General features: G+C 44.1%; 2 protein-coding genes across 4 annotated transcripts in view; one reads left to right on the plus strand and one right to left on the minus strand.

Annotated features, from left to right (window-relative positions):
- Window positions 1-14,542, minus strand: part of NCOR1 (nuclear receptor corepressor 1) — a 62,262-nt gene extending 47,720 nt beyond the window's left edge. For 2 of the 3 annotated variants that reach the window (XM_054167071.1, XM_054167069.1), the window contains exons 1-2: window positions 14,424-14,542; window positions 183-360 (exon numbers count right to left, since the gene is read on the minus strand). In XM_054167071.1, the coding sequence (XP_054023046.1) occupies window positions 183-290 (108 nt within the window). In that variant the 5' untranslated portion in view covers window positions 291-360; window positions 14,424-14,542. The remainder of the gene's footprint in view (window positions 1-182; window positions 361-14,423) is intronic. The other variant, XM_054167070.1, reaches the window with a different exon arrangement.
- Window positions 14,543-14,824: 282 nt separating this feature from the next.
- The window catches only part of PIGL (phosphatidylinositol glycan anchor biosynthesis class L), a 61,915-nt gene continuing 51,138 nt past the window's right edge, over window positions 14,825-25,601 (plus strand). The window contains exons 1-3 of the mRNA XM_054167005.1: window positions 14,825-15,257; window positions 16,604-17,140; window positions 21,620-21,719. Of these exons, the coding sequence (XP_054022980.1) occupies window positions 14,825-15,257; window positions 16,604-17,140; window positions 21,620-21,719 (1,070 nt within the window). The remainder of the gene's footprint in view (window positions 15,258-16,603; window positions 17,141-21,619; window positions 21,720-25,601) is intronic.

Here is a 25,601-nt window from a genome sequence, read left to right on the forward strand (position 1 = left end):
GCATATGGGTCTGCAACTCCACTGTTTGCAGATGTGAATGACTTGTATTACAAAGACTTAGAAACAAACCAAAACCAGCCAACAAATTGAAAGACAAACCAAAATGCCCAAACAAGCCCCTTTGGCACAGCTAACGCTTGAACTGTACTCTTGCTAGATTTGCAACCCCGGTGTCTCCTTACCTGCTGGTGCCGGGTGCTGGGGAAGGTGTACTGGACAGAGTGAGTAGGATAACGACTCTGTTCTGTGCTGAATGCTCCTTGGTTAGGAGGGTAGCCTGAACTTGACATTATCAGAGAAGAAGTCTTCACAAAGCTGTGAGATCAAGACCAGCAAGCAATCATGTTTCCAGGAAACCGCCTAAAGGAAAAAAGATCGCTGATAAGCACTGAAGTACCAGATGTACTCACAATACATTACAGCCATAGTCACCTAAGCAAAACAACCATTACCAGTAAAAGCTTTTTCCTGATGTATTTATTTAATAGGTGACTCTAGTCTGAAGCATGTTAACGGGTCTTAAATGGGCTCAAAATGAGACATGTCAGCATTGTCTACACAAAGATTTGAGGATTATATTGTTGGAGTACATCGCTGTACCAGCCTCCCAGTTGAAGCAGGAGGATTTGAAAAGGAAAAGTAGGTCACTCAAAAGAAATGTTAGAGAGCTTCCAGTAGTCTATAGATGGACTCTTTTGTTTGCAGTAAACTTCTTTAACACAACATGAAGTTCACTTTAATTTCTTCCAGAGAGCTCTTGGATCCTGTGAACTGTTTCTTACTTTCAGATTCAGGTAATCTTAGGGCTTTTTACTCAATCCCACCTACGGCTCATTTAAGCACAGTGTATTAGTCAGGTCCTAGAATACTTATTACCATCTAACAATAGCTTTACAGAAGTAGTTAGTAAAAAAGGCAGTCGCAAAGAAACAAAAACCCAACACTTTCAACTGATGGCAAAGTTTGTCTCTTATAGGGTGGATGCCAGAAACTGAACATACTATGAAGCTTTAAAACAATCCTGCATAGGTGCCATTTGATGACTACTTTGCCTCTATTGTATTCTCCAGCTCAACAGTGAACACTGAAAAGCAGTGATCTGGGGAAGATTTTAAATACTGAAGAAATCCAGACAAGTTCACTAACACAGTCCAGGCTCCTGAAGATCAGAAGACATCCACTAAATGCTGTGCCCAGACACTGTGCCCATCAGTGCTTTGAGAGGTAAATTATGGCTGTACCCAAAAGAGCAAGGCATTTATTTTAAATGCAAAATATCTCTCTGTCTGATGGCCCAAAAGATGTAACCCTTGGAGCCTATGTGTTAAATACAGAATTTTATCAGACCTGTGGCACATTCTCAACCGCTGGTCCAGAGCCTAGCAGACATAGCAGACCTTCACATAAAGTAACTGCTGATCCCTGCCTAGATGGCTTTATTTCAAAGCACATTAATCTGCAGCCTTTCACAAACATCACATGTAAAGTTACACTTCTGAACTGCATTTTCCATTAACAGTCAATAGACAAAAACAGCTCAGGAAAGGATCAAACTCAGCAAGCTATACAAACAGATCTTGAAGTTTCTCAGACATTTCATTATTCTTCTGGTTGGGGCTCTTTCTCCCCCACCTCTCCATCAAACAAAGCAAACTTTACACATTGGACTACCAGAATAATGAGACAAATTTAGATTGACCTCTTAAAACCTGATTTTCAGACAAAAAGAGTTTCTCTTTCAAAGCAATACTACAGATCACCAGTTGGGTGCTTTATAGCATCTATATTATTATACTACCTACAATTCATATCCAAGTGATGAGTTCTTCACCATTAACATTTATTACACTTCATCATTCATACAGCATTCGTTAGAGTACATCTTTTACCAACTCTGTGATGGTCTAATAGGTCTGACTCACATGCTTTACACTGAATCAAGCAGCAGTGTCAGAAAGCAAGCAGCTTTAGCTAGTGACAGTTGCAGGCTACAGTACCTGTACACTCTAAATGTGTATCTAGGTCCCAGCTACAGCAAAAAGAAAACTTCTGATCTCTCTCAGTTTCTGTGAAGCTCCACGTGAAACTATGGCATAGAGCTGTCAGCTCAGCCAAATGTGGTAACTCCTCCCCCCCATCACAGCCTGAACAACTGGCTCCATGGTATAAGGATGCTCAAACTATTTCAGGTTACAGAAGTACAAATCTTTGATGAACCAATGCCCTACTTTGTGCTTCCCCTGCAGCTCCATACTCAGCCTTCATAAATATGTGGAAGATAACTAATTGGATTTTATGTCTGCTACACCTTAAAAACTTCTCTGAGGAATAAAGACAGTAATACTGGATCTGAACAAAGCTCCTTTAGCCCAATATGCTGAGACTGACCATGGCCAGCAGCAGGCATTTAGGCAGCACATACCAGTACTCTACCAACAAACTCTCCAGCCTGCCAGTGGCTCCCCAAAACAAACTCTCCAGCCTGCCAGTGGCTCCCCAAAACACAGCTTGTGGCTCAGGGATTCCTTGAGGCAGAGCCTTTCTGGTCAAGATTTTTAATGGTTCTCTCTTCCAGCTGTTTTCTATGCTGGTATAAACTCTCAGTATTCACAACTGCTTGCTACAGAAACTTCTACAGTTCTGTGGTGTTTCCCATGAGAAACCATCAGGTTTTGTTCACTCTGGACACTTTCCTTCCTTTGGTATCTCCAATGTTCAGATTAGAATAAACCAAACATCTATTTCACATTCTCTTTTCCCCCACTGCACACGTGATTCTCTAGACTCTTAGCATATCCCTTCAGCTGTATCTTTTCTACAATGAAGAATTCCAGTCTACTTGGCTGTTTCTTGTCAACCACTTCCAAACCTTCTCTACAACTGTGATATCCATTTTGAGGCACAGGGAGCCAGAAATGCACACCAGGCTCTGGGAAAGTATCCCTAAACACTCATCCTGTTCTCACTCTCTTCCATAACCACAGTCAGGTATATCTGAAGAATACAGGGATGCAGAAGGGACATGAAAAATCACACACAAATATAGGCCAACTACTGCATGATTCAAAGTTCTTTGCAGTTTCTATCCTTATTTTCCCAGTAGTCAGTCAAACCTGAAGTTGATCATTGATCTGGGTGCTGAAAGTTCAGTTGCACTTACGTTGTACAAGGCTAGAGAGGCTGTTTGTCCATTCACAAGAATTTCAGTGTACACATGGTTAGTTTGTGTTAGGACTGTTAGGCCTCAAGTCTTCATTCATACAAGAAACTCTCACAACCAACAGCACTGAGAGGTCCTGACCATCTCTCCAAATTCTGCGCTGGAAGTGGAAGCTTAGGGGGGAGGAGGGAAGCATAGCACACAAGCATGAACATCCTTCAACCATCCAACAGCATTAACTCAAACTCTCTGTCTCATAACCTACATGTTTTACATAATGCACATGAAAATGCTCAGTCTTAACTGCAAGTATGGTCATGTTTGTGGCACCAACGTCTTTTAGAAGTGAAACAAAGCAAAGCTGCCAACAGAAGGAGGCAACAGAAACAGCACAGAGGTATTAAGAGAGGTTATAACTGGGTCAGTAAGAGAGGTGGGAAGTGAAGAGAGCAAAGCAAAAATGAAGCTATCACTGATGGGGGTACATTCATCTTGCTCCCAGAGGGAACTGACACAACAGGGAGAAGAGACAAGGGTGGTAACAGTAAAGGAAAATACACGGTTAAATATGGGCAATCACAAGGTTAGAGGGAACTGAAGAATGGAGATTCTGCCCAGGATCCAATTTCTTTCAAGACAAAATCAACACTGTGGAACAGTAATATGGAAAATGACATTGAAGTACCATTTCCCCTCCTGCTAAGCCTCCTGTTCTCATTACAGACACTTACATGTGCCTGCGCACTCTCCTAATTTTACCTCTCCAGATGCCATGCAGAGCCCATCTTATCTCCCAGTCTCCTATAGTAAGAGCTTGTTTACACTCTGTCATTTTTTGGGGGGGAGGAGTTTTTGCCATTATTTGCCATCAGAATTACCACTGATAATCTGCTCATTGCTCCCTGTCTTCCCACCTTCATTCTGCAGCTGTGGACACATATACTCAGCTTCAGTTCTGCAACTGTGGATGCGAGTATTTGACTCCAACTCTTATTTCTCTGCAGGCAACCTTCTGACCTTTCATCTAAAAGCATTTGCCTCTCTCTCCAGCATCTGCTCACAAGCACCCAGCAGACACAGATTATTCTTCAATCTGTTTCTTGGTCAGTGAGGGTAATGTCAGCTTCCTGCTGTTAACCTCTCCAAGTTCCATAGGTTGGGTTTATGTTTAAATGTGGCAATCTTTTCAGGTAAAATTGTTACTTGTGTGCCTAGACTGCAAACAACCTCATCTGGGCTTTCCCCACTGCTGTATCCTTCCATTAGTTGACAAACTTCATCTTGCTCTACCCAAATCCACTCAGAATCCTCCTTTAAAGCTCTTTGCCATCAATTCTGTTCTCCTGTCCAATCCTTCCACCGGTTCCTTCTTCTCTGCCAGAACAGAGGCTGCTCAACTTCATTTTCAGTGTCCTTGACAAATTACAATGCAGGAAATCAGCTTCCAACTCTGCTCAGTCAATGACAGCAAGATTCTATTTTTCAGACAAGTATTTTCATACCTTTTCATATTATTCTGCACATTTCAGAGGTTTCCGATATAAACATTTACAAGAACTGTTACAGACTTTGGAATTCTGCCCTAAATGTCTCAGAAAGATAAAGTTAGGTCATGAATACTTTCATACAGCTGCCAACCAGGCTGGCAAATTGTCTGTCTCACTGAATGCTGACAATTAGAAGGGGCAGAAAGCAGTAATTCTTGGTTTGTGTTTCAGAGTCCTGTCTGCTCTGTATAGTGTCCCACTTCACTGATGCTCCCCAGACTCTGGCGAAACACACAAGGGATGGGGAAAGCTGGGAGTGTTAAATGGATAATATTTAAAACAACAACAACAAAAATCAGAAATTACAGAAGTTGAAACAAAGACCTAAAGAAACTGTTAAACCTGAAGGTAGTTGAGAAAGAGCAGACAAGAGTAACAGTTTCAGGAACTGTGAAGAGAAACTTGGCCCTGTGTTAATTTGAGCTTCTCAGGCAAGGAAATGAGTTAACAATGTTTATTTTTAAAGGTATCACAATATTTTTCCCTTTGGCTAGCTCCAACTACTGGAGAGATCCAATTCAGAGCTCCCCTTAAAAGCTACTGTTTGCACTTACATTTGTCAGATGTGGGGAATTCTGAGTAAGTCACAAATCATTTGGAACTGGCTATTATAATGGCAACAGTCACAGTGCAAGCCCAGATTTGGTTTCCACCAGGCAACGGCAATTTGAACAATTATTTCTGGCTCCTCAGATCTCAAAATGCTTCAGAAAGAAGCAGAAGTCCACACTGTCTTCAGCAGACACATGGGAAAATGACTCACAGGTTAAGAAATCAAGCAAAGACTACCCAGGAAATAGTCAATGACGGAATCGGAAGCAAGACTCGAGTCTTGCAGCACTTTTAGCAGGCAGAAGCTAGCAGTGCCTGAGAAAGGCAGCTCTTCACTCAGGAGAACACAGCAGGTTAAAAACTGTGACTATTTTTAGCAGGCCAGTTCCCCCAAACCCTTCAACGCGTGGCCACACAAATGTTTACGCCAGCAGAAGGGAAGGGGTCAAGAGGGCAGACAGACTGCGGGGTCACCTCCTCGCTGCTTGTGGAGCCACAGTCCTGTTGCTGGAACACTCCGTCTCCTGCTCTCACATTCACCTCTATGAATGAAAGGCCAGTCCCACGGACAGGCTCCACTTTTCTTCCCATGCACCCCAAAAGCTAACACTCCTGCATTTGGAGTAACTTCCATGCCATCTTGAAGTACTTAACCAACCTTTGCTAATCAAATTCCACATCCTTTGGGGAATTTTCCTCCTCTTGTTTTGGAGAAAACCGAGTGTGATATCAGGAGCACAAAGAATTAGATTACAGCCAGAGAAGGCTTCCACAGAGTTGGGGGACTTTGCTTTTGAATCAGCAGCCTTAGTAAATTGAGCTCTGATGTAACTACCCTGCGGCAGAACGAGGAAGGCTCTGCCTTACCCAGGGCATCTCCAATGAGTCACAGAATTAATTCAGGGATATTTATTGCAAGTTTACTCTGGTGAGAAAATGCATTGTGAAGGGACTGTTTCAGCAGTGGTTAGAAAGGCTTTAGCCAAAGTGTGGTAACAATACTTGTCAATAATTCTTTCTGTGAATTTACTTTATAGAAGGTAATGAAACCACCTCAAGAAGAAGAAAAAAGGAACCCAACCAGGTTGCATTTGAGGACCAAGCTATTAACAATAATTAGATTTCCTGAATTACAGATCTGTGTCTGTACCTTCAAGACACAACACTCCTCCAGCTGACAGAGTAACACAAAATCCCAAGTTGGGAGTCACACATGCAAAGCCCTTCAAGTATATTGCTAAACGTGCAAAACAGCTCTTCCCACTGGTATTTTTACTCGCCAAATCATCGTAAACCTGGTCAAACACTCAAGCAAAAACATCAAATTTGCATCTTGGGGATAAATCTCACACACAAAAATATTAAAATGGCCATTTCTGACAGACTTTTTGGAACAGGTTAATGAGTCCAACGTCCATATAAAAAGTTATTTACTCAAACTACCATAGAGTGAAAGGCTAAGTGTGACTTGCCATCTAAAACTCCACTGCTCAGGGTACTCATGATACCATTACAAGCTAGGACTGACTTAACAGTCTAGAAGTCTTACCTACAAAAGCACTGAACAATTCAAGAGCTTCAGTAGTCATTCAGTCACTGCCTTCATGTCAACTATCAGCATAGTCATATGACAGACATTGAGGACAAAACAATGAAAAATGGAGAAGCAAAGCAAGTAAATTTGGGTTCAAACTGTTCTGTGTTAAGCCTCCAAGTATACAAAGTTCTGCAAAGTATTGTGGAATGAGATGGTGAGAAAATTAGCTACAGGATCATTAGACAGGACCATCCTAAAAGTTACAGGGGTTTCATTTAAGAACCTATCCAAAGGTTGATACCTGAGCAGATTTAAGATGATTCTGTGCTTTAAAGTGAGAATTGGAGGAAATGTATTTCAGCTAGACTAGTCCATCTTACAGGTGTGCTTAGAAGCATGAAAATCTGTTGGGCATACCCCTAAAAGGCAAAAGATTCTTTGCATGCTACAAGCAAAAAATTGTTAATAGGTCAGCAGTGAAATTAAAGACAATTTAAGCAACAGCTGTTTAAACACGTTCCAGAACACTGTGCTGCCCGCTTTTGCAGAGCACAGACATCACCCTCAAAGCTCAGGATCTCTTCCATACTTTCTTTAATCTTTTTCCACGCAGTTTTATGTTGTAGAATAACCTGAAGCTTGCAGTCCAAAGCGGATGGGCATAGAATGCAAAGAAACAGTAACATATTTTCTCCAACTTGAGAGCAACTGCTGAATTTTCCATGAGAATTCTGCTTGTGCAAATGTCTTTTCTTCCATGACAGACATTTAAGATACACTATAAATCACTGAGAATTTTCATCCCCTGTAGTTGCACTCCCTCTACTCACAAGGCTACTGATGGAAAAATTGCTATTTCTACCCCTGCTAGAAATACAGGGGAAGAGAATAAAAATTAACATCTATACGGTTGTGGTTTACTCATAACACTCATTAACATTCTCTCCATTAATTATTAAGGCCATATGAATCAAGCAAAGGAGGTGTTTGAAAAGATGCCAGGGAAAGCCTAAGCATCTGAATTTGACCATTTCCACCCCCTGAAATTTGCACTAGTGTACAACAACATCTTGTTTCTGAATGTCCAAAGCATGAACTCACACTTATGCCACACAATGTCTGCCATGTGCTACGTGCACAGTATATTTTGATTCGGCCAATTAGGGAAGTGACAGAAACCAAGCAGCATTACAGCTGGCAATTCAAGATGTCACATTCACTCTGGAGCAGCAAGACTCTTCCATCTGCATGAAGATAAGATTAAAGAAAAAAAATAAAATGGGATTTTCTACTTTGAATGTCAACCGAAAAACGTTTCCCATTAAAAGACTACCAACTCCTTTAAGCAATCACATTTAATGTACTGAAAGCTAAGTATTAAAGGAGTACTTTACAAGGATTTTTGTTGCCATTCCAAAAGGTATTCACCTTTGCATACTCACATGTGTAATTTACAACCAAACTGCTGCCAAATCTCAGGATCACACTGTTATACCTCATCTTTAAATAACAGTTTCTCTCTCTCTCTCTCTCTCTCCTGCTAGGTAACTACAAATACAAATAGAATTTGTGCTCTACCAAAATGGGGTTGATCAAATTCAGCTGACAAGATACTCGTCTCCAGGAAATTCTATTTTAATCTCTCCTGTAATTTATGAGGGTAAAGAAAAGTTGCTAATACATGATATCAAGACCCAGGCCATACACAGCTTTGCTCTATTATATGGTCTATCATTCTTTTCACAACAGCAAAACCTAAAGACTACATTAACGTCTGTGGAAGTTTCTAATCAGCTGCCTCCTTGCTTCTCAAAAAATCAAAGGGGTGCTGAGCACATACATTTGAAATTAGAGAACAGATTTTCAGCATCCACTCACCAGCTAGCAGGATGACACACTGGGGTACAGAGAATCCCTGAGGGAGGAACCCTCCTCTTCTGGGTTTTCATTGAGGAATAGCACTTGGTGATGGAGCCTACACAGCTGTCTTCTGCCAAGGAGGGTCAAAATAACACCAAAGCTATCCAAAACAGGCAGGAGGAAGTTCTCCATTCAGAAATGGAAATCAAGGATGTAGACACTTCCTTGACTAAGGAAATGAGCAATGATTTCAACCAAAGAAGGGTAAAAACGTTCCAAGAATTCTGGATTTATAAGTGCACTATAGAAAAGTAGATAGTTTATTTCCTACAGACATTCAAAGCATGCTTGGGTTTTTCAGGCACACCACAGCTCTTGTTATTGGCTATGTCTCAACATAGCCAATAACATGCAGCTAATGTACATCACAAAAGATTTTCATGTGCTGAAGACCAGAAATCAAATCCACAGAACTGAATGTTTAAATCAAACCTTACAGAGTCCAAACACTGCACAGATAAGGTCTCTCACAAGGGGAGACAGCTTTTCTTCTGAGATCTGAAGCAGTTCCCAAACTCCATACATCTATCTTACCCCTTCTGAAGGGCCCCATCCCTGCCATAGGGGTAATTCAACTGGTTGTGAAACATCAACTACAGCATTCAAGCTTCACCCACAAAACTTTGAAATCAGCTCCAGCATCCTCCAATGTAACATTCTGTAACATGCAAGAAGTTGAAGAGATGCTACATAAACAGCAGGAATAAGAACTAGGACAACCTTCCTCAGCTAGTCATCCTCACTCAGGAATCAGTGTCCAACAACTCATTGAGGTTTACTTAAATTCACCTATCTCTTCCCATTCCATCCATGATGATCTCAAATTTCATCTCTATCATACACTATGCATAAAATATTCTTTCAGTACAATTTTGGCTTCTCCCCCCTGCATTCAAAGCACAAGCACTTTAAAAACAGCTACTGTGCATGAATGTATTCCTCCACTGCTAATCTGTCTGCAGGGAAAAAAAAATGCTTTTCACATCATCTAACAAGCAAGAAAAATTGTGACCACAGTTTTAAGATTCCAGCCTCCTCTTGTAGTTCATTTGTGATTGAAAGCATATCTGTAGTGGCAGCTTTTTAAAGCAGCTTAGGTTTGGAAAAGGAAATACAACTTGACTAATCCATACTGACTAAACCCATAGCTGCACAAACTATGATGTATTGTAACAGAAACCTCATACTACAAAGAGGGGTCCAGGACAAACTAGGTAGCAGCCCCATCACTATCCTCAGTTCACTGTGTTCTGATAAAAGCAAGTTTAGATTTTAGCTAAAACTCCCAAGAAGGTTAAAATGAAATTGTGTTGTCTAAAAGCAAGGCCTAGGTCCATTCAGATAATCCACAGGAAATGCCCCATGGCCTTCTGGAAACCAAGTTTATGGTTACTACATTTAGGATTAAGTTTGAGCTGTTGTACTTCACAGGCGATGCCACAAGATATGAAAATATAACTCCAAGACTCACAACGGCCTCTAGGTCATGGAAAAAAAGGTAAAGAGTGGAAGAGATCTTAACTATGAGTGGTGGAAGTAAACTTTGATAGCTGTGAAAAAAACACACAACTTCAAGGTTCTAGAAATGCCCAAGTTTGACCTTTGAGACCATAGCGAAATACTGGCACCTGTTCAAATAATGGCTCTGATAGAACAGGTAAGTGACCACATTCATTAAGAAAAGTTTGGGGAACAACATTCCTAGAAGGCTGAAATTACAGTGGCCACATGGAAGAATTCCCACCTTCAAAGACCCCTTCTCTGCCAGTCCAGCATTGCAGAGAGCTTAAAAACAGAAAGAAGGGTTGAAGACTATGAACCCGAGATAAAACTCTACAGTGGATAAGCAAGTACGAACAACTTGTCTTTTTCATTCAAGCTAATTCCTCCTCTTTCTTTTTTCCCCAAAACGACTCCTAATGAGGTGAAGAGTACAGCTGAACCGTAATAATACACCTATCTACTTTGCTGAACAGCACTTGAACTTGTAATGAACTTGCAGGGGCTTCACTTTCTAACACTGACAAGCAGGACAGGACTCGGCACATTTCCTAGCTGATTTGCATTCACATTTGTTAGACATCTTCCTCGGAACGTGACTGTGTTTTAAGCCATTTAGGAGAGCACCTGCTTTTCAAAACATCCCCAGTTTCTGCCCAGGAATCCACCAGTGACAACCCAGATGTTTCACACAGACCATGTGGCTTGTGCCCTGCAGCCAGGGAAAGCTCCTGTGGCTGTTTTCGACCCTCAGTGGGACAAGTGTGCCTCTGACTTCATGAAGGCTACAAAGAGAATGAGCCAAGTGCCCTTTCCCTGCAGCACAGCATAAGGCACAAGTGAATGCGTGGCACAAGAGGAGAGATGAAACATCCTGTTAGTTTAAATAGATTTTAGCTCACCCTTTTTCATTTATAGGTGTTCTTTCCCTTGCCATCTTTGTGAATGCATTTTCATTTTCAGTTTTACCCAAGACTCCTCATGCAACATGCACAGAATTTTTCAGTCCTGGTCAACAGTTTGTGCAGGCAATCTGTCTGCATCAAAAATTCATTTCTGACATTTTTTTACTGCTGAGAGTTACAAACAATAGGAGTTTGCAGAGATTACTGAAGCATCTTTGTACCAATGCAGCATCTTTGTTTTGTGACACTGTTTGTAGTTATGAGCAGGTGAAGGCACTGACTTCAAAAACCACACAGACCAAGAAGCCTGAAGAAAAAACTGCATTATCATATCAGTCTGGGAGTGGCAACATTACAGGAGTAGTTTAGACATGAAGCTATTCAAGGACACAGAAATCTCTCTTAGGATGCTGGGAGGAAACATAGCTCCAAGGTAAGAAGGAGCTTTCTGTGTGAACACCAACTCACTAAACTTAAGCCCCAGTAGGCCCAGACTGTGGTAGTCATTTAACAGATGGTGGATAAACACTGAACTAGCACAGAAGAGAAAGGGAACATCACAAATCATCATGACTAGATGGAGAACCACTGAAGGATAGAGAAGCTAAAATGGAAGATTTATTCAGCATGTTCCTGGCTATTTGCATAATTTAGAAATAGCACAAAGTAAATATTTAGAGACAGCAGTCCTGCACAGGTCAGAATGCTTATCTGGAACACTTACAGTAGAGACAAGGCAACATGTTCAGTGAATAGCTCGTTATCTGAAATATGAATTCAGATTTGACTAAAGAACATAAATGACTTGAAGAGTTCAAGACTGGCATCCAGGAAACGTTTGTTTGCATTATGAAACCACTGTCTGGTTACTAGTCTGTTCTCAAGATAGTACTGTGTTACAGTGCACCTGCACGAGGCACAGATCCCTTCCAGCTCAAGTAATTGTTAAACCCTTCAATTTAAGCAGCTACACACACTAGAAATCCAAAGAGCATTTCTGATCATGCAAGAAAACATTCATTTTGCAGGCAAGCATAAAAGAAGGGGACCAAAAATTCTGGCTGAGAGCTCTGAAAGAGTAACTTAAATGACAATATTAAGAACATAATAGAGGGGAAAACAAATTTCTCTCATACAAATTATTTTCCAGTTATTTATGTATTTAGCAGTAGTTGAAGCTTCCCTTTCCTGCAAGCATCTCTCACTACTCATGCTGTAACTGAGAAATGAAGTAACTTAGAAGATGCAGGTAGAGAACCACTAGAAAAATGAAAAGGGACTACAGGGGGGAAACTGAAAGGAAGCTTTGGAGTCTGTCCCTACTTTTACTGCAGTTTTTAAGCATCTTTCAAACCCCATTAGATCACAATGAAAACCATGTATGTCCCAAAAGAACAACTGAAACAAGTGGCTGTAGGAGATAAATTATATTTGACATAAATCAGCAGCAGTACAATGTAGAAAAGTTAATATGCTTGGATTCTGTGTATGTAATTTCAATCTGGAGAGTTACCTTTAAATGATTCACACAATAACTAACAAGCTAGAGAGAAGCAGCTCTTTTGGAAGAGAACACTTGTAATATTCTCTCCACACATGAGAAAATGCACATTAGATAAAACTCTTAGAGAGAAGATGTAAAATACTGCTCCTTCCCAAGTTTGAATATGAAGTTTAGGTATTTTAGTGACCAATACATATTTTGAAGAGGAAACTTATACTGCACATAAAGCACATGAAAACTCTTTTTTCCTCCTCAGCAGCCTATACTGTATCACAAAGGAAAAAATTAACTTCCATAAAAAGGGTCACTGTCGCTGGCTTGTTTCCTCTGAACTTTTGAATCCCTGGGATCTGCAAGGTTTTTCATCCCCCAACACAAGACACGAGATTCCAGCTAACGCGAAATCCACTTCAAATATTACACACTTCCTTTCCAAATGTCAAGGTTGTTTAGTTAATCAGGAATAACAACATTCTGCAGAATAAAATTCCAGTGCACAATCGCAACAGATCTGCACAGTCCTCATGTGCAGTGACACAATGCTATATGTTTACTGACTCTGGAACTTAGGCTGTGCCCATGGACATCCTACTTACCACAACAGTAATATTCTTTAAAATAACACTGGGTTCCCCCCCCCCCAAATCATACAGCCTAGAATAAAAGTCACTACTTGAGCTCTATCAGTTCTTAACTATAGTGCTCTATCTAAAAACACTGCATAATACAAGAATTCTGCCACAAAACCAACTCTGCAGAACTAGACATCCCCTTCTCCGTGTAATCTTCCCCTTCTCAGTGTAATAAGTTGGCCTTTATTAATGATTATTCTGAGATTATAACATTATTTACAGTTATAAAAAGGTAACTAATACACTGAAGACCATACCCATGAAACAAAAAGGTTTTGGACAACAGATTGTTCGTACTACTAGCTTGCTCCTTACTTGAGCCTGTCTAACACTAACAATTCATCAGCCCACCTAGAACCTCGTCTAACTGCAACCGACTTGATACCCCCACGTTTTTGAAGTACAAAAGCAATCAGCAAGTACAAAGTTCTTTACCATCAAGTCAGAACAATTCTAGAAAAAGCCACTTCCATTGTGCCCTCCAGCAGCTCAGAGATGACAGAAGCTGGGGATGTTTACAGGTCCTATATGAATAATTCAGTGTCAGCATCACCAACAGCACCCTGCCACCGACAAACCTCAACGTGGAGCCGGCGGCAGCGGTGTCCCTCGGACACGGGAGCTCGGAAAGTGGCACAGGGCCGGGACTGACGCGCTCCTGGCCGAGCGGCCGGTTTGGCAGAACTGGCCCCTTTTAATTTTTATTTATTTATTTATTTATTTTTAACTTGCACTTCTCCTACCTACAAGACAGGAATCAACACCCAACACAGCGATTCTCTGGGATTTCTCCTGAAACTTCCCTGCAAGGGCCATCTCCCACGCCGCCTCCCCCCCCCCCCCCTCCCGCCCCACCGGACCTTCCCGCACACAAACAGCTTCAATGGAGGAAAAGCCCTGCGGGCACCGGGCACCCCCCGCCCTAGCCCACACCTAACCCACCCACCTCCCCCAGCCCCGACGGTTCCTCCAAGGACCCCCCCACAACTCCAGCGCCCTCCCCCCGAGAACGAGAGCGGCTCTCTCCCCGGTGAGGAGGGAGGAGGAAGGGATGGCCGGGGCCCCCGCCTCTTCCCCCTCCTCCTCACAGCGGAGGCAGTAGGCCCCGTTGCCCCCTCGGGCCGCGCCGTCCACCCGCGCCGCCCCGCCGGGCCCCCTGCCCTTACCGACGGCGCGGCGCTGGGGCGGGCCGGGCGGCAGGTTCTGATGGGGCTGGACGGTCGCAGCGTCTCACCTCAACCTCAGCGCCACCGCCACCGCCATCTTGCCTCCCCTCCCCCGGCTCGGTGGGCTCCACCCCCTCTCGCCAGGTCCTGGCAGCTGCTGTACAAACGGCAACGCCGCGGCTCGGTGGTTTGTAGCGGCCGCGGGAGCTCGCCCTCTCCTCCTGCCATACCGCTGTGCCCAACTAGCCAGGCTGCGCCAGCTCGTGAAAGGCCGCGGGCGGGCCCGGCGTTGAGAGGCCGAGCTGCTATGCTCCTTCCAGGACCCGTTGGCCGGTGCGGCGGGGAAGGGTTCCCTCCTCCTTCCCCGATGAGGGGGCTCACGGGGGGCGGGGGCGGCCGCCATGAGGCGAGTGCGGGGCGCGGCGGCACTGAGGCGAGGGGTCCCGTCACCGCTGGCAGCCGCTGCCGGTGGGCCTGGCCCGGCCCTTCTCCCGGTCATTCTACTGAAAGGAGAGGAACGGGAGAGCCGCGGCGCCTTCCTCTACCCCGCCACAATACGGGCGAACCGATGTAAATTTATAATAACTGATAACGGGCCGGCAGGGGGGCGCGGGGGGCACCGGCGGACGCAGCGGGACACGGCCATGCGGGCGGCTCGGAGCCGGGGGGCGGGAAGCCGTCCCAAGTGCGGAACATCGCCCAGAGGGTGCCCGGCCCCCGCCGTGCCCTTCCCGCCCCCCGCAGGCTGCGGCACCTCCGCTGGAGCCCGTCAGATTCCCGCGCTGTCAGTGACGTCGTGGCTCTGCCTCTGGCGACGAATGACTTCCGAAAAATGTGAGAAGTTTAACATGGAGTGGTTTGGGTTGGAAAGGACCCTTAAAGATCATCCAGTTGCGGTTTCCAATGTCTTTTTATTCCTTCTACCACATGAAGAGTACGAATTGTTCCCTGATTTTTTTTCAGTGAGATCTGCATGGTGGTTTACCTGCAGATACGTAATTCCAGATGTGCTAAGACCACAAATTTGTCCCTTACCTGGTTAAAGGGCGGAGGGGGGGGGGGGGGGGAGAGAGATACAATTTAGTAAGATTAAATGATCTCCTTGTTAAAATTCTCAATAAACACGAGAAGTTACATCCCGCATTTGTGGATATGTGCCCACAGAGTGGTTTATTCAGCTTGAAAACGCAGGGGCTTACACTGTAGCAAACAGAGTTACTTAGAAAACATGTATTTTGCTAAATCTGTAGCTATTACAGTAGCCAAGTTCCACTCTGTTAACAAAGTGCTGTGTTAAGGTGACATGACACACCTCCAGGTGAAACATTCATGGTCTTTAATCCCAGCACATGCCAGTGACTATCTCTTCACCCGGAAGTTAAAGTGTTTAAGTGAAAATCTGTGAAGACAAGTCAGGCATGCATCTTGTGAGGTCTTAGCTGCTTTTCCAGTACTGAATTCCTCTGAGCTGTTTTCACCATTTTGTTCTTAACCTACGCAACTAACATACTCCATCATGGTGCCTCTTTTTTAATGATGGAGAGAGTGGGGGATTACATCTGGTGCAGCACTTGCCAGTGAGCTGCTGGGTCACTGACAGGGAAAGTACAGGCAACTCGTGTCCCAGATGATCTGTAAGGACAGCTGGAGGGACACTCAGATCATGGACAGGTGATGGTTCTCTTCTCCAGAAAATGGACGATGCTCTGACTTAATGTTTGTCTTCCATGTTGCCTGAAATATCTGCCCAAATACTGCCTGAATCTTGAAAAGCAAAATTTCCAAAGCATCCCATATCCCATGGTCTTTTTCATGGTTATTACACTACTTCCTGTCTCCTTTTGCTCTGCAGCCTTCTCCAAAGGTTGATTTCACTTCTAAGACACATCCAAACGTTTTTTTTCCCTGCAGCCATACGGGGATAGACGAAGATCTGCAGATAGCAGAACACCTCTGAAGATAAGCACCTCTTGCCCTGCTTCTGATGTCTCCCTTAACCCGCGTCTCTTCCACAGCAGCACAGCGCAGGGATAACAGGTACTACACGCTGGAAAGCTTAGGTTTTGTCACTATTTGTTATTATTTCTTAATGTAGCAGCGGCTCGGTTGGTGCGCTGCAGGGCCCGGGCAACGACGAACTCTCCCCAGGGGCACGGCTACCGTTCAAACCCTGTCCGCAGGCAATCGCTCCCTGCCTGAGACCCTGCCAGGCCTGGCGAGGGCAGCGCGGCGGGATGCCACCCGGTATGCCCCTCCTCCTGGGCAGCCCTGGAGCAGCAGAGCCGCGGCACGTTTCCGCGACACCAGCCGAGTGGCCCCGCCCCGGGGCGGGGAAGAGAGGGAAGGGGTGGTAGTGGGGGAGGCCCTTTGGTGGCCCGGAACCTTGCTGGCGCGCTGCCGTTTCCTGCCGGAGCAGCGCGGCGCGCACGCGGCGCCGGTCGCTATGGCAGCGGAGCCGTGGGCCTGGGGGCCGGCGGCGCTGGCGCTGCTGCTGGCGCTGCTGCTCGGAGGCTCGCGCTGCCTGCGGCGCCGTTACGCGTCGGACGGGGTTCGCGCCTCTCTGGGCGGAAGGGCAGTGGCGGCGGCCGCGCGGGCGGGTGGCGGCCGCGCCTTGCTGGTGACGGCGCACCCTGATGACGAAGCGATGTTCTTCGCCCCCACGGTGCTTGGCTTGCGCAGGGCTGGCGTTCCCGCGGCTCTGCTGTGCTGCTCCTCAGGTGAGAGAGGGGACGCAACGGGAACTGCGGGGCACAAAACCCCGAGCTGCCGTCGCGGCCGCCCCTGGAGGCGGGCTTCCCTCCCGTGACGTCGTAGGAATGCCACCATGATGCCTTCCAGTGTGTGGCCTCACGCTGTGACGTGAACTCCGGGCTGTGGTGACGTGTCGGTGCCTCGGAGCAGCGAGCGGTGGCTGTGTTGTGGGATGACCCTGCTCAGCTGTGGCGTCTCGTGTGATGCCACCGTGGTGCCACGCATGATGCCATTGCTGTGCAGAATCGGAATCGTTTTGGTTGGAAAAGACCTTTAAGATCATCGAGGCTAACCATTACAATATGCTGAACAGGGCCTCCCAGGCCTGTACTACCATGACAGCATCGCACCGCTGAGCAATACCTGTGCAGTGGTGCTGTGCCTTCCATGGGTAGCTTGATGTCATGGTTTGGGTCCTGGCACTTAGCTGGAACATCTCTGCTCTCCAGAGAGCTGCAGTGCATGGGCAGCTTTGCTCTAAGTGTTGCTTCCTGCAGAGTTGCAGTAGCCAAATCTCCCTTGCACAGAGGTTTCACAATCCTATCTCCTGTTGCAGCACCAAGGTACTTCCAACTGCGCAGGAGCCTCAGCAAGCTGTAAAACCGCTGTTCAGCATGGCCTGTTGGCATCTTCTTGTAATTCTGCCATCTCTTGAGTACTTGCTTAGATGATCCAGTTTTAATGTCATCATGACACATTTGCTGTAACACATCTAAAAATAACAGTTGCATAACAATCCAGTCATGGAAAAACAAGCCTGAAGGGAACCCGAGGTCATGTTGGCCATCAGTTGACCTGAAGGCATCATCAACGTGTCTTCATTTGCTGCAGACAGATGTCTAGTTTGTTCTTCAGAACCTCCGGGGAGGTTCCTCAGCCTGTGTGGTCTGTGGCAGTGCTGCATTAGCCTTTCTTCAAATGGCTTTTTTCCTGGACCGTTGGGTTTGTTTATTTTTCCTATCTGCCATGAATGTGGAAATCAAAGTATCCCCTTGTAGCAGCCTCTTGCGTATTTTAGGACTTATCTGTCTTATCTTCTCCAGACTAAACAACCCTGTTTTATGCAATCTTCCTCATAGATCATGTTTTATAAACCTCTGAGCATTCTCATAGCTCTTCTTTGGACTTTTTCAGTTGGTTCCCATCTCTTTTGAAGCTCAGTGGTCAAAAAACTGGAAGCACTATTCCCACCAAGGCCTTTATGGGGTTGAATAGAATGTAAAGATTCACACAAGCTCCACTGTTTGCACAGCACAAGATTTTTCCACAGCACATGACAGGCTTGTGCTCTTCATATGATCTACTGAAGCTCCAGATTTATTTATTTTCCTGCAGAACTGATTCCCCCTTAGTTACTGCATTGTTCAGCTGTTTTTCCTTAGGAGACTACCTCATTCTAACTGATCTTTCAGATCATACTGCTATACCAGAATTCAGGAGCCTGCAGTGAAAACTAAAGATCCTTACTGGGTTTTGTGTTGGGAGGAATATCCGAACACACCTTCCACCGATAGCTACTTATATTTGGGCAAGGGCCCTGTGTGGTTTTGAAAGCTCCAGCTGGTTTACTGCCAACTTTTCTGTTCTTTGTTCCCAAAGCTCTCTGTCAAAACAAGCCATGTAGGTGAGAAGATGAGGATTAAGCTATTGTTGAGGTCTGGTGGTGTGATGGCTTTACTGGTCAGTCTGTACCTCCCATTCAAGATTTAGTGCCAAGCTTTCCGTTGACTTTTCTGAGGGACAAAGGTCAGTGGATGCCAGTTGGGTTTTCCACAGCTATGGAGAGAGTACTGAAGTGCAACTCTGACATTTCAGATCTGGGGACCAATACACCCCTACAGCTGGAGAACTTTCCAAAGGAGTGCTGTGTTAACTTTTTTCTTTCCTCCTGACTCAGTGGCATGACACATTCAGTGTGTTTTACGCTGCCTTCTTTCTACTCTCTTGCACATCTTTCTAGCAGAACTAGCAGCCTATATAGAGCACAGTCACTGAGCTGATAGATTTTTCTGTGCCCCTTATTAGTCTTTTGGGAGGTTCAGATGGTTCATCCTGCTATTGTTTGTGTGACTGATGATGACAAGAGAGTTGATCAAAGACTCTGCAAATTGTAATGCTGAGACAAAATCATTACTTGACAAACCATCATACTTGCAGTTTTCAGATGTCAGTCACAATGACTTCCAAATGAATTAGCATTGCAGCACTGGGGGGAAAAAAAAGCCAACCAGGCTTTTACCCACTGAATAATCTTCAACTGAAATAATAACTCAGTATAAATGTGCTTTGCTCTGTGTAGTAGCTGACTCTATTGTGAGTGCTCCATGGATGAGGTCCAACAGCATCCACTGTTCAGCTGGTTTTGCTCTCAATAGCTTCTCGGTATTTTTTTCTTGTTAGCATTTGCATATTCCTGATGTCCTGACACATTTTTCAAGCTGTGGAACATAGATCTGTCCCTTTGAGTTCAGTGGAAGTTAGGCATTTTGGGAAGAGTGGTACTGTTTGGATGAAGCATCACCTGCAGTCAGCTGTGGCACTGCTTTGCAACCTTAAAACGCTAGCGTAGGTGAAGGCTTTGCAAAAAAGTCCATCTGGACTAAGTCCCACAGTGCTCAGGTCATAATCCACTGGGTAAATTCATTTTTGCTGAAGCTGGAACATATAATCTCAGCTGCAGACTGCCAAGCTGATGTGTTCCTCAGCAAACCCACAGCTAATCGTTACAGTCTCCCCAAACCATTCACTCACAGCCTGCAAGAAGGCAGATTCATTTTTTTTCTGGTTACTCTTTTTCTCTCTCTGCAAATTTTACAAAGCTTGCTAGTGATTGCAACATTGCTGGGGAGAAAGGCTAGATTTAGATGACTCACACCCACAACAATAAAAAGTTCTAGTGTAATTCAAGACAGCTGACTACAGACTTGAATCATACATTCATACTTAGCTGTATTTTTATTTATTTTTTTCATTTTATTGCTTCAGAGTTAAAATTGGGTGGAAAGTACTGCCCTGTGCAGGGCCTTGTTCTGACAGGGGCCATCACAGCTCTGGCAGGGACTTTGCATGGCTGATGCCAAGGAAAAATAAGAGAGTGTCAGGGCAAGAGGAAAATAATTCATTGAAGAAAGAAGCAGTGTTTCAAGATAAAGACTCCCTTTGCCCTGCTAGTTGTTGATTTCAGTCTGCCACAACTTTCCCCAAATGCCTTATCTAAATTAGATTTCTTTTGGTTCTACAAGCTCTTTGCAAGTTTGGTGTATTAGCTGGTGCCTGAATTTCCTCTATGAGTGATGCAGACTTCTGAAAAATCATGATGGAATTGATTGTTTCTTCAAGTCCTTTTAGTTCTGTCACCGTATTCTCTTGCAGTGTCATAGTGTTACGACAGCTACTGCTCATTACAAGTGGCCCAGGCTATGCTATAAACTTTAATCCCTTAATGAATACACCATGTGACAGGCTTTCCATGTTTTATCTCAACAGTTCTGAGTACTTAAGACTTGCTGTTCAGCTTGGCTCTGTGGGTCTTGTGCTGCTTAGAGTACAGGAGGGAGTTAAAGGCATCTAATAGGGAAGGAGACTCTTTGGCCTTTCCTAAGGAGATTAATTATCACTGATTTGTTGTGAATATTGTGGCTTTTCAAAAGTGAACTCAGATTTCCCTAACCTCTTCCACAGAGACACCCTGGGAATTTGCCAATGGTAAACTTTCAGTCACCTCACTGCAGAGGCAGTTTCTCCTGTGTTTATGAGAAGGTCTTGCTCAATTGTTTTGTGGTATATTAGTGACGTCCATCCAGATAACGTGGAAGCAGTTTGTCCACATGTACACATTAGAAGACCTCCCACCCCCTTTTTACTCCCCACAAAGCATGGCTGGCCTGTGGAATGCACCCAAAGATATATTAAACTTTGCTAAAAACTTAAGCAGTGTCCAGAAGTGGATTAGGCATATACCAAAGTTAAACAAAAAGCACAAACTAAAAGCCCAGAAGAGCTGGAAATTGTAGTGTGACAAGGAATAAGACATCTGCCAATCAAACAGGTTGTTGAAAGTTTCCCAAGCAGGTTATTTCAGAATTTGGAAGATCTCCTGTGTCTTTAGCAGAAGCATTTGACTTTGGGGAGTTTTAGGGTGAGGGTCCTGGACTTTTTGGGCCACTGATCTGATCAGACACGGTGATTTCCGATGTCCTTGCCAAAGCAGCTCATGAACAGCTGCAAGCCACACTTGGTGCATAAATATGAGGAATGTGGTCAAGGTGGGCAGGACTTTGCCTCCAAGTTTTACTGTGGTAAGTCAGGTGTTTCTCAGATAAAACTATGGAGTTAGCCCCTTGCCACGTAAGTGCTGTCCCTTTATTCAGTATGTGATGCTGATGCAGAAAAGAGGAATTGTTCCCACACTAAGTTAGAGGTGTTGCTGTGCTTGCTGTTTTCAGGAAATTACTACAATCAAGGCGAGGTTCGTAAGAAGGAACTGGAGCAGAGTTGTTCTGTTCTGGGGATTCCTGCTTCTGCTGTCACAGTCATCGACCACCGGTAACTGGGTTTCGTTTGCAACAGAATTGCATTGAAGTTTTAAACAGGGGGTGAAGTCTGCTTTCCAGTTCAGTGAAAGCTTGTTGTATCATTCTAAAAAGTCTTGAGGAATCTCAGAAAAAAAGACCAAATTAGATATTTTTGCTACCTGTTAATGTAAATCTCATTAATGTAGAAGACAATTGCAGTGAGGAATGGGGATGATCATCCCTAAGTCAAGGTGTATTGGTTCAGCCTTTAGTCTGATGTTAGCTGTGCTTGCTGGGGGTCAGCATTTTGTGTCTGGGCAGCGTGATCACATTTTGTTACCCTTGTTGCAGTGTTACAGTTACAAATTCTCTGAATTAACTGTGGCAGGTTTGTCTGTAAGCTGGTCTTCACAAGGTTAGTCTGGAATTCTGTTATACTCTGGTTACTCTTGGCTAAAGACAGAAGTATTAAAGACAGTCCATAATGGCTTGACAGTAACTGAGTCTCTTAAATGAAGCCATACTAGGTTTCTGGTTTTCAAAGGCATCATGCTGTTTTCTTTGGCTGTGTGTAGATACAAAGATAGAAGATAAAGATGCACTTGCTTTGGGATTAATTTAGGAACTCATTTCTGGGAAGGTGATGTAGCAATTTGAATCAGCACAACTCCGAAGTAACATTGTAAAGGCCTCCTTTAAGTCGCCTCATCGCTGTCTACCCAGGGTTGATAGGAGCCAAACTGGATGCTGATTGCTAAGAAACATGGTACAAGTGATTGTTTGATTTTAAACAGCTGTCATCTAATCCATAAAGAGTATTTTTGTTTATGAAGAAATCACTTTCATGGCAACATACTAATTTAGAGCCATGCCAATTAGAAAAGCCAGAGTTGAAATAAAAACCTGACTTCAGGCAGGCCCTTTTCCCATGAACATATTTTCCCTTGAGCTAAGGCAGCAGAAACCACAGTCCAGAACATGAATCTTCTTGAGTTCTTTGCTTCTCTTTTTTTTTAGCTTTAGGTTTCTCTCCAAGTTTTCAGCTCACTTAGGAAAACAGCATAGGAGTTGTTTTTCCTTTGGCATGAAAAGAGATGTTTCTGTTCGCTTCACATGAACTGGTTTTGGATAACTTTTAAGCTTTGTAGTACAATCATATGACAATGCCCAAAACATTTTGAGGAGGAATAAGGAACAAAGCAGCTAAGCTTTGCTAGGCATAAAATCTACCCAGTGAACCATCTTTTGAAATTAACTGAGCCCAAAAGCCTGCTCACCTTTCATCCTCTAATGCAGTATAAAGCTGGTTAGTGTGTGATGCAAGTTTCCCCATACTTCTCAGTCATCCCCCATGTACACAGGCCAGAGAAATGCTTTCTGAATTGCTGTCTACAACTACTTGAAGGAGGGAGGCTACAAGCCAGGAGGGAGTTGGTCTCTTCTCTCAGGCAATCAGCACCAGAACGAGAGGACACAGTCTCAAGCTGCGCCAGGGAAAGTTTAGGCTGGAGGTGAGGAGAAAGTTCTTCACAGAGAGAGTTGTTAACTATTGGAATGTACTGCCCAGGGAGGTGCTGGAGTCACTGTCCCTTCAGGTGTTCCAGAGGGGATTGGATGTGGCACTTGGTGCCATGGTCGAGTCATGAGGTCTGTGGTGACAGGTTGGACTTGATGATCTTTGAGGTCTCTTCCAACCTTGGTGATACTGTGAAGATGAGGGCCAGTTCAGAGAAGCAGCTTGCATCAAGCCTCTTTGTTACTTTCATTACCAGTATTACACATATTTATGTAAATAATGACTTATGGGTGATTTCCCCCAGTGAATGTAGTGCCTGAAAAGACAGATTCATCACCCAGAGCTCTGGGACTAGGATCTACAACATTGTGCTAAGAAACAAGTTTAGATTTGAGGTCAGTATCTGTGAGGTGAGATTGCTGTGAGAGAACCATCAAATTGTCTGCTGTGCATCCAGGGAGTGAACTGAACCAAAGTTCAGGCTGAATTTTGCTGAGAGTTATTTACCCAGTGAAATGTGTTCACATGCACTGTTTACCCTGCAATAATTCACCATGTGGGTGCTCTTTATGAAAAACATCTGTGGGTCAGGTGTTAGCAAAGTGGTGAGGATCAGGATTAAATTCTAGAGGAGACTGAAGCTTCAGGGTAGATAAATTTTAGGGTACTATTTTTCAGCAGTTTAGACAAAGCACTAGGGCTCAAGCTTCTTGAAACTTCCTCAAAGTTCCTGGATTCCTCAGGGTCAGTAGTTTTCCTGTAATTTACTCCTCCTGTAATTTACTGATGATACAAAAATATTTGCCAGTATGGCATGATGTGAAACTTGCTGAATAAATACATTATCTGCTGCTGGATTTCTATGCAAATTGAAGTCTACAGAATACAGTGCAGGAGGCTGTTCCTCTTCAGCATTTTGTCTTCTGTAGGTACTGTAGAGCCTTTGACTTTTTTAGTTCCCTTGCTAACTCTTCGAAAGATAATTCTCCAAGAAAGTAAAGAACTAAGCATATTGCTTAAGGACTGCAGCTGGCACACTGCCCACCCAACATTTCTTACACAGACACTGGATGCTTTACATTACCCAAGCTGCAGACTTGTATTTTGGTAAGGAAATCCCAAAGGATTGCTAGGTCTGGATCTGTTCCAACCATTGTAGTGTGGAGCTGAGTCATGCTGCTTCCTCTTTCTTTGCATGATCTACAAGTGAGTGAGTAGAATTTTCATGATGTACAAGAGGAAATGCATCTGAAAAGCAAGGTGATTGACTTGCTCTTTAATCTCACTGGGCTGGGCAGGTAGAAAATCAACATGACATTTTGAATTGCTTGTGAACTTGTAAAGAGAAAGCTTCAGTCAGTCAGCCTGTGATGAAATCTCTGTTAGAGACCAAATCCTGATTAAGCAGTCCCTTGCCTCAAACAATGACTCTCTCAAGCACACCCAGAATTCCTAGGGCAGGACAAGTTCACTCTCCACCAGACAACTCTTCTGCACTGATCCTTCCGCAGGTGTTTGCTGCTGTTTGTTGCCTCAGTTAAAGACAACTCAGGCCTTGTGCACAAGTAGGCCCCCAAACTGTACCTGCATTGCAGTCCTAGAGATCTGAGGTCCACACAAATCCCCTGCAGAAAAGTTCTTTGCTGTAGAGGGCATGTCCAGGAGTGCAGCACCCTGTTACTGTAGGTGGGCAGATGGACATGCAGACAGCCTGGTTTTAAATTAGAGCACTGGGCTCTTCCTACTTGTGAATAGCACAGGTCAGGAACCAGATTTGCAGAGGTGTCCCCATGAGCTGACATGTAATGACCATCTCTCCAACACTGCCTCAACTGAACAGCTGCTTTTAAGGGAGAAAAATGTTACAGTTTCATCTCTAAAATCAGTTATCAGGTCACAAGTCATTGCCATGGTTTTGGACTTGTAAATATTGGGACTTTACTTATAGCTAAGAGAGCTCCCTGTAAATAAAGAGTCTGTGAATAGATGCTCCTGAGCTAGAAAAATGCCTCTCATGGTATGGAGGAAACCAGGAGTTAGAATCTAATATGAAGAGTTAGTTCCCATTAACACTGGGCACATCTGCCAATGCTTTGCCTGTCTGCTAGTCTGAAACATTACATATAAACAGGAGATGTTTTCTAAGCTCTTTTCACTTTCTGAGCAGAACAAGCGAAAAAGAAGCCCAAATTACTCTAATATCTAGTTTGGGTTCATGGAAAGATAAATATCAGGCATTTTGCTGCAGTTTCTGAAGCTTTTGTGGAAGGTTTTAATGGGCAGAAAGTAAAGCTGACTATTTGCATCATTAATACGACAGAAAATACTTGGCCCAAGTTTGCACTGCAAAGAAAATAATGGCCAAGATTTGTGTAAACTGGAAAATTTTCCATTCAC

This window comes from Dryobates pubescens, chromosome 13, assembly GCF_014839835.1.
Source record: "Dryobates pubescens isolate bDryPub1 chromosome 13, bDryPub1.pri, whole genome shotgun sequence".
NCBI lineage: Eukaryota > Metazoa > Chordata > Aves > Piciformes > Picidae > Dryobates > Dryobates pubescens.